Below are 12,364 nucleotides of genomic sequence, written 5' to 3'. Positions count from 1 at the left end.
ACGCCAGTTAGTCTGACCACTGAGGAAGGCTGTGTAGATCCACACACACAGATTTGGGCGCCCATGAAAGTGATGAGAAGCTTAAATCAATCACATAATCAATATTGCCATTTAGTGTCTAGTAAGATTATTATAAAGGCAAGGAATTGAGTTGTGCATACGATACATGAAACTGCAAACTGAAATGAAACGGAAAGAATGCAGAAGATCTATACCGTTGGTTTACACTTTATATTTAATAAAACCAGACAATACTTATAAATAACATATTATAAGCATCATAGTAGGCACAATTGGCATGGAACTCCTTTGATTTCAGAAGATGGTGACAATCTATGTCAGAACTCAACAGGGGGAAGTAGGTCCAGAGCACGGATGTAATGCTCATTACTGCAGTTGCTAAAGATCTGATGTGAGCATTTTGTCCAGAAGAGGGCAGTGTAATTACCCTCAAAGCTTTTGCTGTTGAAGTCTTTGTTGCATGTTACTGCTAGTGAAAATGTTACGGTATCAAACACACTAAACAGACAGATAATATTCAGGATAATCGGCACATGCACAGCGGGACAATACCATTATTAAATTTAACATAATAGTTAGTTTAAATTTGAAATCCTGTTGTAATTTGTGGAAAAGGAATTTTGCTATTTAACTGCATTCCATAATTTTAAGCAAAAATTATTGCAATCTTTTCAATAAGCACTCTTTTGAATCAAGTCACATTTATCCATATATACAATTACTAGAAGCATAGTGCAGAACCAGGAATATGAGTCATTCAACATGAGGACATCACCTGATGGTGTGGGAGGAAACCAGACCACCTGCAGGCATCTCACACACCTACAGTCTATATAATCGTATTCAGTGAAGCAGAGATTGTCACCTTCGCAGTTTGAAAGCAAGTTTATTTATATGCTCAGCGTCACAGTGCATCTACATAAAATCACTGACGGAAAAATAAAACATTACTTCACACACCATCAGACCAGCCCATTAAGCAATATTTAACATGAAATAAACTTAAAAAAATTCAATATAACAAAAACAAAGAAAAAAAAATCAATATAATGATTCAACATAATGAAAGTTATAATGTATTATAACTTTTCGCTTCATGTTAACATTTCCACATACACTTCTCGCAGAGGTTAAACTTCACCAGTCTTCATATGGAGGCTCTTGATAACCACAGGAAATGGCACATTTCAGGAAACATGGTGGTGCAGCTCAGAACAGTAGTTTGAGGAAGTGATGTACTCCTTCACGTGGGCTGGATGGATGATGGGCAAGGCGCAGGGTGGCTTTCGGAGATCTGGGAGGATGGGCGACAACGGAGTGGGGAGGAAGGTGGTGGAGGTGGATGTGAGGAACGACCTGGATGTTGGCAGCGTGGGGGTGGTGGAGCCGCAGCTTTCGGAAAGCGAGGTTGAGGCGCCGCCACACAGGCAGCCCATGCTACTGAGAAGCTTCTGGACATCACTACGGAAGCGGACGCCCACGAGGGCGTAGAGTGGGGGGTTCAGGCTGCAGCGTGTGTAAGCCAGGCTCCTTGTGACATACTCGGCCATGAGGGTGGCGTTCCACTGGGTGCACGTGGTGATGACACCCGCCACCTTGAGGGAGATCACGAGGGTGTGAGGAAGCTGGAAGAGCACAAACACCAGCAGCAGGAGCAGGATGAGCCGGAGGGTGCGCTGCCGACGCCAGCCCTGCCCCCTCAGCAGCATGCGGCCAATCAGGGAGTAGCACACCAGCATCACCAGGAAGGGCAGGCAGAAGCCGGCGATCTGGGTGTACCGCGTGGCCATCCTGACCTCCCAGGTCGACTGCAGCTCGCACTGCATGGATTCCTCATCCACACTCACGAAGATGATCTCCGGCAGGCTGAGGAGCAGGGAGACCAGCCACACCCCAAGCACGACCAGCTTGCTGTAGTGCAGCTGCCCCCGGCGCAGGCGTTGCGCGGCGCGTGTCTGCACAATCACCACGTAGCGGTCCACGCTGATGCAGGCCAGTAGCAGCAGGCCGCTGTAGGTGTTGATGGCGTACAGGCTGTGCATCATCTTACAGAGGATACTGCCAAACGGCCAGTTGTCCAGAAGTATGTCACCGGCCTGCAGCGGGATGGTGAACAGCAGCAGCATGTCACACACGGCCAGGTGGAAGAGGAAGACGTCCGTCATGGAGCGCAGGCACAGCCGGCGGTACAGGGTGAAGGTGGTGATCACCAGCAGGTTCCCCAGGAAGCCCAGAAGGAACACCACTGAGAAAATGCTCATCTGGACCACTTTAATGGAAAACTTTTCGGTCCAGTTGGTTTCGCACAACTCCTGGAAGGTGTCGTTATCGTAGCTGTCATTCTCATAGCTGTACTCCTCCATGTTATAGAAAAGCATTTGGGAGGCCATATGTGGGAAAAGCTTGCTTGAATTTAAACCTGTGTAAAGATAAAACAACAAAACAGTGGCAGATATCAACTAGTGAAACCAAATAAAGTGCGTCAGTGGTGTAACTTAACAAAACTATGTAAGGCATATGATCTCAGAGAATTATTAGTTCAGACAGAGCTGAGCTTGATAGGAACATAAATTGTGACCAGTTACTGCAATAACACAGATGAAAGCAGTGAGTCAACACTGTGATGAATTAATGAATTAATGGACAATACGCATTACCTTTTACAATAAACATATAGAAAGAATAATATTGAAAAAGTGCATCAGTGGTGTAACTTAACAAAACTTTGTAAAGTATATGATCTCAGGGAATTATTTGTTCAAACAGAGCTGAGCTTGATAGGAGCACAAATTGTGACCAGTTACTGCAATAACACAGATGAAAGTAATGAGTCAACACCGTGATGAATTAATGAATGAATGGACAGTACGCATTACCTTTTACAATAAACGTATGGAAAGAATAATATTGGTTCAAGTTCAACTTATACTGTATGCTCCTGCCGCTGTACCTCAGACATCCACTCTGGTGGAGTCTCTTAATCTGAGACACTAGTAAAACAAGAGGACAACACTGAAATACTGTTAGCTTAGAGAGCAGAATTCTTAGATTAATGAGCAATGCAACATGGCGTGCAGATAACTGACAGGGCCTTTGTGGTTGCAGTTTCATTAAACTACAGTTTCATTAATTTTTCATTCTGCTTTCAGTTTTTCGTTCTTTGGGAATGGCCTTGTATCGAATAAGTGGTATTTTTGGATTTCAAGACACCATGAAAGTGTCAACATAAATGCATTTCCAAAAGCTGGCATTTATTGTGATGTTAAGTGCATTTGACTGTTCTGATGTGTTTGAGGGGGAATTCATCGTTTTAGCCGTACATGGACTGAAGGCTGGTATTTGATAGATTAGGTCTAAGTTCATCTGAATCTGAAAACACTCATTGCTTGTAATTGTGGTAGAATGATATCAGTAATTTCTGAAGCTGTATTCTCAATGGGTGATTCTTTTTATTTTCTGAGAACTGAAAAGGTTTATCTTGTTTATTTCCAGGTTGTCAGAAGGCAGTGGATGGACAGGGGCACATTCTGTATATGAGGTAAAAATGCCAAATTGCACGTCTTTGGCCCATTAGAGAAGGCCAGAGTTCCAAGAAGAAACCTGTGTGATATAGGGGAGAACCTGCAAACGCTAGACACCCAGAGCAGGGTTCAAACCTCCAACCTGGAAAAGCAAGACAACAATGCTAGCCAATGCTCTGGCCATGAAAATGAATCCATCCATTTTCTGTAACTGCTATTCAAGGTCATGGGGATCAAGAACCGATCCTGGAAGCTGCAGGTACAAGGCAGGGAACAACCCATGATGGGGCGCCAAGCCGTAACGGGGCACACACACACACACACACACACACACACACACCAATGGGCAGTTTGGTAACTTCAGTCAGCCTCAGCATGTTTTTTGACTGGGGGGGGGCGGGACCAGGTTACCCTGGTCCTACAGGTGTGAGGCAACTAACCACAGTGTGCTACAGTATATCTTAAACATTATATTAGGGCGACCATCTTCCGCTTTGCGAAAAAGAGGACATCGGGGGCAGGACGCAAAGAGAGGCGTCAAAGCGACGCATATATATATGCAAATAAAGTATTCTGACTGATGAAAGCAAATATCAACATAAAAGATAGCAAAATCCTGGACATTTCAGACATTTTTAAGTCCCAAAAAAGGAGGAAAAGTCCAGGAAAGATGTATGATCACCTTACATTATATAGTTTTCAGTTTTAAGGGATACATTTAACTTTAATGTGAAGTGGTTTGTTCGGAAGTCCGCTTTTAAGAATTTGGCAGTGCAGTAGCGTGTCAACTGTATTAGACTCAAAAGGAGATGGCAAGATTACGATGCTCATTGTAATGTACTGTAACATGGTGTAATATAATTTAAGATAAACTGCAGTCTCGGTGCCACTGTTAATGGTGTTGTGTTTTCCAAACTTTAAGAACAATAAATAATATAGCAAATGAGTGAAAACCTTTCAGCCCAAGCTGCTGGTTAAAAATACATACAGTACTCGAGCACCTATGAACTGGATTTCTAGTTTATTTTGCCTACCTTCATTAAGAAGTGGAATGTTTGATATATAACATTAACAAAAAAATCATACCAAGGGGAATTAGCTGCGGTCACATAAATTGACGGTTTTGAGTAATTTCCCACCACATTTTCATCAAAACCAAACTAACCTTGCGTGCCAGTGCCTTCAGACCGTTACTCAAAGGAAAATGTGGGCAGCGTATAAATCATCCTTTGCACGCACCCTGACGTTTTAGCTGTTACTCTGGGCTATATATTCCTCATTTGATGTACACCACATGAGAGATAAGACATAAAGCCCAGAACTGTCCAAATTTTGTTGTCAAGAGAGCAGGTTGATATTGAAAGGGGAGCTCGGCAGTCAGGGTAAGTACCACGGGTCATTAGTAATTCATATTGTTAAAGTATGTTAAAGTTAACTTACTGTAACTGGACTTGGTTTATTTGGTTATAATTGTGTTTGTGTTTTCAAGTAGACTGCAGTGAAGCTTGAAATAGAAATCGATATGGTGACATTTTATTTAGACGATCAGCTACAGAAGTCGTTTGCATAAGTGTCAGATATCGCTTATGGGCTGATGAGATTTATGTAGATACAGTAAATGTGTCAATATCATTGCATTGCCGGTATGTTAAGAAAAAATGAAAGCATATTTATCACAAAATAATTGTAACTAAACATAATTTTTCATTGTCATCATCTGAGTTTATGCGGATATATGCTGTAGCCAGACATCTGCCTTTTTTTATAAGACAAAACTGTCGGTACCCTTCTTGGAATTTCAGCTTATCAGCTTTTGCTTGTAGGACATCTTAAGCAAAAGCATTAGACCACAAAAGCAACTGGATAATAGGGATGTTTTTATTTTAATTATTTATGCATTAAGACAAAGTCCTAAAGGATTATATGTTAATGGCAGGACCTTAAGTGTCATTCACTTCATACTTAAACATGTATACAAACACGACCAGCAACATGCATTTTTGAAATGCTATAAATATGTTTACACTTTATAAACCATTTCACTGCGTGGTTTTAGGTTTCCCTAATGACTGAAGAAAGGCATTTAAATACTATTTGCCAGATATGGCAAGTCCAAATTTTAAATAAAGCACACTTAGTAGTTACTATGTGTTTAATTTCAGTTAATATAATATTAGGAGCATCTTATTAAACTGTCAAAGACAAAAAAACAATTGAGTTAATTGGCTTAAAACAGTTTTTGACTGTATATACTCAAACAAGAAGTGAAATATGACTGATCATACAAAGGCAAAATTAAAGAATCCCCTCTTCACACCCTCGACATTTACGGAAAAACTGGCTTTTGAATAGCTCTGTCCAACTTGTTGCATGCTTGATTTTTCTCTATCATGAATTTTTTTCTATCAAGCATTAGTAGAGTCAATCCTACATTTTCCTGTATAAGTATTTTTTTAATATAATCATGTTGCTTATGACAGCCTGTTGTATTATGGTGGCAAGCATTGTTTATTAGTGTTTTAGAGAGCAACAATATTTAGTCATACAGTATAGGCTATTGTTAGGATACGTGGAGTGATACTGAAAAAATCATTAAGTAGGAAATGCATGTACTAGCTTTAACATTAATGGTTTTCAAACGAGCATTCTGTCATTAGCAAAAATGTCCAAATACTAATAGATCGGTGTACATACCTGTGTTGAAGGGAACTGGTGGAACTAATGGCAGTGTGACACGGAAGATATGTTTGTAGGTTAAAAAATTGCCAACCCATCTGCCCTTGCGTTGCCCCAAAAAAAAAAAAAAAAAAAACATGTTTTGGTAGCAGAGCTGTCAGTGCTGCTTAATCTCATATTCAGAGGACTTCAAAGAAACCTGGAATCGACAAATAACTTCAAGCCACTTTAGATTAAGAACTGGCACACTGTCTGCAGTACAATATGCATGGTGTGCCCTTCCATAATTTAGATGAATATGGCAAAATGTTACAGTCCATGGAAAAAAATGATAATACTTCAGTTCCACAGTACAAAAATTTGTGATTAGGTAAAGCAATTTTTCTACATTTCCTGTAGTGTGTGATAGCTTGTGTTTGGATGTGTGCCCTGCAATTGATAGACAATCTGTCCAGGATGTACCTTGCCGCATGCCCTGTACACCCAGGAAAAAACTCACCATGACCCTGCATTGGATGAGCGGGTACGGAAAATGGATGGATGTATGGATAAGACTTTAATAAACTGCAATAGACAGAATGAAGCCCCACTGAAATTCAGTGATTTTCTGGACATGGTATTTTTCAAGATATTGTAAATTCAGATTCTCTTTATTCTTTATGTCCAGGACATAAACACAGATATGAGAAAGGCCAATGTTAGATGGGTTAATAATGAGGAAACAGAAGAGTCACTTAATAGCCATTGAATGAGTTGTCTGTTAGAGTGCGGTAAGAGCTTGAGGTGTTATCCAGGATCTACTCCAAAATGTGGTCACAGGGAAGGCTTCCTGACATGCAGGCTATACAGTATCAACCATAAATTGTTAGTCACAGAGGGATAGCTGGGTGGATGTATGGATGGATACCAGGCTGGGTCTAGCAATAGGCAGAACATGCATTCAGAATTATCTATACTGCGGAAGAAGTGAAATGATCACCAGTTATCTAGGTAATGGGACCTCCTACATAAAGCTGTGCCTAGGGCCTCTGGAAAGGTAGAGCAGGCCCTGGATGGGTGAATGGATGCATTTTATAACACAGAGCCAGTGCAGGACATTTTAGTTTGATTATTTTACATACATTGATTTATTTAGTTCATTGATCCTGATAAGTAGTTGGAAAATGAATGAATGTATAACTTTTTGCTATTTTGCACGCTACTTTGTATATCTGTATATACCGTATTTTTCGGACCATAAAACGCACCTTTTCCTCCCCCAAAAGAGGGGAGAAAAAGTCACTGCGTCTTATGGTCCGAATATTGCTCTGCTCACATGCTTTAACCCTCTGAGGTCGAATGCATAGTTGGCGACGCAGCGTACTTCTCGCGTCTATTTCAGTTTATCTCTCGCTGAAATCTTAATGTAACGCTGGCTAAATCCGTAATCTGTCTTCTTTTCAAAACGTCCATTGTCGGAAGTATTACAGTTTTTAAAATTAGGTTAAATCGGCAAAAAAATAAACTATGTCCCCTTACTTTGTTTTACCTGCATCGGGGGCGTGTAGTACCGCTGTCACCCGAAGATCGCTATTCACATTCTAAATAGCCGCATTAGCGCGTATTCAAATCGCATTCGCATGGTAATTTGGTGAACAACGCAACGGTGAAACACGATCCAAATACATCCCCATCAGCGCCATAAAAGGGGGGAGGGATGTGGCCAGGTGTCAATGGATCATTCATACACATGAAAGTTTTTTGTTACTGAAGTGTCTCCTTGTTTCTTTGTACTTTTATTGTTTTTTACTGACTTTATTTGTTAATAACAGTGATAATGGTTCTTAATGCTGCTGTTGACTACTGTTCACTGTACATGGTTGACGTAAAATATTGTAGGACACTATTTGGTTCAGAATCTATTTTTTCTTCATTTCCCTCCCCTACAACTAGGTGCGTCTTATGGTCCGAAAAATACGGTAACTCTTTTTATTACCTGTGTCTTGTCTTGTCACTGTCATTGTGTTGCACTGTATAGAGTTCTGTCACTACAAGAAATTCCTCGTATGTGTCAACATACCTGGCAATAAAGCTTATTCTGATTCTGATTCTGATTCTGAACTTGTTTTGCATCTTCCTAGAATGAAGAGGAAAGAAAGCCAAACTGAGTAATGGTTTTTAATGACATGGATGGGCCAATGCTAAAAAAATACCTACTCTACGGCTGCTTGGCTGAAACTGGGCACAGTTCACTAGTTCAGTGGGTGGTTAGTATGAGAAACATGTGTTAAAGAAAAAATCTGTAAGCAATGTTGGTGAAGTTGTTTATGGGCAGGGACATGTTTTTGTTTCAGGGAGGAGAGTCTTGTGGCTGGAGGCCTGTTGTGACCTCGGGGTCGTAACTCGTTCCTGACCTGTTCTAACAGACAATACAATACAGCAACATTATTCATCAACAGGAACATGATTTTTCTCTTAATTTGAGGATGCAGAATCTTACACCCAAACAAATCTTGTTTTAATTTAACATGCATGCTACTCATCATGCTATGGTGGCTGTTGGTAGGTCTGTTATGTTATGGACATGCCTTCAATGTTCCATTAGAATGTCTGTAAATGAATGTGTATTAAGCATGGGAGCACGTTGTGTATGTATGAATTTATAATATCTACATTACCGTATAAGGGCCCCCTGTGGATTATGGGTGTAATAGCACCACCATAAGCCCAACCTGTGCCTTTTTTCTGGCCTGAGTTGCGAAAGGAACCATTACACCAAATCTCATGATTCTCAGTCATATACCAGGGAATGATGCACCACGACACCAAATGTCACGATTCTTAGTCATACTCAAGGGTAATTACAGCCTGTTGAAATTTGATTGGTTACCACCAGGCATGTCTAAGGAGTAGATGAACTAAATAATTAATTAATCAGGACATCTGGCAATGAATAAGTACACAAAATTTCACATTTCTGGGACCAGTACTTTCTGAGTTATAAATTATTTTCAGTTAGCACTGCCTATAGGGTGAGTTTTATGAAATTTGATGTGGCGCCTCGGATTGTCATACCAACTAGAATTAGCATGTTTGGTGAGAACTGGATGTTCTGTTGATGAGAAATCAGTTATTAAATGCAATAGGCCCAATAAATTTATTGGTCCAAAGCATCAGAACAATTTGCTTGATCAAAATCCTAAGGGCAACTTTTTGTCTATGAGGTCTCAAGATGCTGCAATTAAAATTTTGTGTGAGTCGGATGAATGATCTAGGAAGTTTGATAATGTATATATTTCAGATTCTGCAAATTAGCAAATGACATAAAACATTGTGCCACCATCAGGCTGATGGATAAAAGGTTTTCTAGTTACAAGTTTTCTAGTTTCAAGATAACAAGTTATCTAGGTAACCAACAAATCTCCCTTTGTGATACAGGCCCCAGGTGCCTGTCTGTGCCCTGAGATTGACTGGTACCCCAATCAGAGTGTAGTCCACCATGGCTTCATCTGCACGCGCGCACACACACACACACACACACACACACACACACACACACACACACAGAGAGGTTTGTAATCATATCTTTGTGGGGATTCTCCATTCATTTCTAGGGGAAAACTCTAATCACAACATGACAACCTTAACCCCTACCCAGCCCTAACCTTAATCATAAGTAACCAAACAAAAGAGAGACTTTTGGCACTTTTACATTTTTGATTGCATTCACAAATGATGAAAAAAAAACAGGTTTTTATTACATTGTGGGGGACATTTGGTCCCCACAATGTAATATAAACCTAATCCACACACACACTCACACAACCCTGGCCAGGGTGATTTTAGGTATTTGTGGATACTACTACTACTACTACTACTACTACTACTACTAATACTGATACTACTACTACAATAAATAACATTAATAATATACATATATATAATAATAATAATAACTGCACACTGAGTCACATTGTCTGATATTTGTTTTTTTTGTATGGGGTTATGTTATTTTCTTTTCTTTTTCTTTTTTTTTTTGGATGACTCACAGTGAAACAAAGTGTAAATCCTGTGGTAAAAACTGAAATTCTTTTCAACCATGTGCCATTTTAGACACTCTCAAGTGACTGCTGTTTTGTTCATCTGAACACGTCCATGCTTACACAATTGTTTTAAAAGTAGATAGAATGGGGGGGATTTTTCTCATATTTAGTCATCATACTTTTTCGTTACCTTGAAGTAAGCCGTTGCAGGGACGTTTCGAAGGGCAGGTGATCGACAAGGCGTCGATTTGCTTAGTCAGCGATTGTAAAAGGACACTCGGGATCTCAGAAGGGAAGCACTTTCAGTCGTCCGGGCAAAAGGGGCAGGTGCTAAAGCAACCCCACCCTTCTTGTCCCTGACATATCTCCAGGCATTCATTTCAAAATTTTAGGGCTGATCATGCACCACACACCACTATGTTTTCACAATTTCGTATTCGATGTGTTGTATTATGTTTCACAGAAACAGCAAAAAAGATAAAGCACATGGTCGTACTGTATTTTGTTCCGAAAGGAAGACTCTCCCCCTCCTAGTAAGGTGTAGTGCGTTGGGATGACAGCGGGATGCTGGCAATCCGCAAGCTGCCGATGGGAGGGCACTGCGCTATACCATAATCTAGTTTTATATTTGATGATTATGTTATGCGGTCACGAATGCTAAATTTCTTTAAGTGCTTGTATTGCATATAGTATAATCAAGGTGCAAGCTATTGTGCATAAGCCGATCTTCCGAAAAGTTACTCCGATCATTTTTTTTCTCCACTTGGATCATACCAATTACATCTGCAGTGCATTTAATTTTAAACACTACCTGGACTGTGTAGTTGCGGATTCAACTATAAATTCGGTCACGATTTAAACTTAAAAAAAATTAAAAGAATTAAAGATCCTGATGGAGCTTGCTAATGTGATATAAGGATAAGGTTTATTATCGGAGGGTGAGCGCGCACCTTGTGCTCGTGACCAACCTCGAGGAAGGAGACCCGGAGCCGCGCGAGTTAAAGTTGGATGGAGGGGGAAAGGGTGCACATTGTGTCCAATGGAAAGAAGAAATTATCATCAGAAATATCCATTTACAGCTTAGACACCCGAGGAAGCATGTTTCTAAAAGGAAGGATGAATTATAAAGCACTTTGCACAAGTCTCTTATTTTTTCTAGGTTTTCAACACTGTTCATCACGTAAGTCGTTTTCAGTTAGTCGTCTTTGAAGTCTCTGCTGTACAGACATTGTGCATAAAAAAAAATTGCGGTTATAAACAGATGGGCCTTTCATGGTGAATGTCAAGGTTAAAAGAGAGGACGTTTTAGGGGTAACAGTCTCGTGTTTTGACTTATGCGCACACCGTGTTAAACTTTGATCGTAATATTATAAAAGAAAATACAGTTAGAAACGTTATGTTTGCTGTTATGACAACAATTTGTGCATCAAATTTGGCTTTAGCCCACAGCCGATGCGCGGAGTATTGCTATGTCAACTCTTCTGCATTGCAGTGCTTTTCTCGGCTTCCCAGTCCATGCATGGGGAAATACATCCCTGCACGCCTATACGATGCTAGGGGATCATAACGTACTGTATAATGCAGCTCACAAATAAATACGGTATCTGAAAAGCACAAAATTCGTGCAATTTTGTAAAGTTATGGCTTTATCGCTTCACCTTAAGTGAGAAGAAGGCGTTTGGAAAATGACAATTTCTGAATTGCGATCTTATGCGGGACCACCCTAATGCGGTAGACGAAATCGCGACCTTTATGTGTAGTAGAATGTTATAATATCAAGATAATGGCGTTAAACATGCGGTGTTAATCTTATACATAAAACCGACATTTTTTTAAGGCATACTTCTTCGAGACGCCGAATATATTTTGTGTGACGTCATTGATAATTCAAAAAGATAAATTATGCATAAAATAGTTTTAGTTTTTTTTTTTTTGCTGTATTTTGCTGTGCTCACTTTAAGCACAAGCAAAATAAATTTATGCACTAATTATGTTCTACTTTTAATTATTCATAAAGCATGACATTATAAGGGGTCTTTTGAAAAAATCTTACTTGCGAAATCTGGGCAGATTTATAGTCAAATCCTTTCATTGCCTGTTTGCAGGGAGCAGTAGTAGCACCAG

General features: G+C 40.0%; 2 protein-coding genes across 6 annotated transcripts in view; one reads left to right on the top strand and one right to left on the bottom strand.

The window, feature by feature from the left end:
• Positions 1 to 223: 223 nt before the first annotated feature.
• Positions 224 to 12,353, bottom strand: ccr10 (chemokine (C-C motif) receptor 10). Of its 3 annotated transcripts, none has more exons than XM_023809165.2 (2): positions 12,294 to 12,353; positions 224 to 2,440 (listed from the first exon to the last, which is right to left on the bottom strand). In XM_023809165.2, the coding sequence occupies exon 2, from the start codon at positions 2,409 to 2,411 to the stop codon at positions 1,209 to 1,211; it is 1,203 nt and encodes a 400-aa protein (XP_023664933.1). In that variant the 5' UTR covers positions 2,412 to 2,440; positions 12,294 to 12,353; the 3' UTR covers positions 224 to 1,208. The 3 variants fall into 3 exon arrangements, with proteins under 3 accessions (XP_023664933.1, XP_023664932.1, XP_023664931.2); XM_023809164.2 differs by lacking the exon at positions 12,294 to 12,353 and adding an exon at positions 10,431 to 10,513; XM_023809163.2 differs by lacking the exon at positions 12,294 to 12,353 and adding an exon at positions 6,237 to 6,353.
• The window catches only part of LOC111842505 (contactin-associated protein 1-like), a 49,195-nt gene continuing 41,647 nt past the window's right edge, over positions 4,817 to 12,364 (top strand). The window contains exon 1 of one of the 3 annotated variants that reach the window (XM_023809155.2): positions 4,817 to 4,924. Coding sequence is in view for 1 of the 3 variants with exons in the window: in XM_023809153.2 (XP_023664921.2) it covers positions 11,249 to 11,420 (172 nt within the window). In the remaining 2 variants the exon portion in view is untranslated. Of the gene's footprint in view, positions 4,925 to 10,623; positions 11,421 to 12,364 lie in introns of those variants that run through there. The other 2 variants (XM_023809154.2, XM_023809153.2) reach the window with 2 other exon arrangements.

This window comes from Paramormyrops kingsleyae, chromosome 5 (assembly GCF_048594095.1).
Source record: "Paramormyrops kingsleyae isolate MSU_618 chromosome 5, PKINGS_0.4, whole genome shotgun sequence".
In the NCBI taxonomy this organism is placed as follows: domain Eukaryota; kingdom Metazoa; phylum Chordata; class Actinopteri; order Osteoglossiformes; family Mormyridae; genus Paramormyrops; species Paramormyrops kingsleyae.
This window is presented reverse-complemented; position numbering and strand designations above follow the sequence as displayed.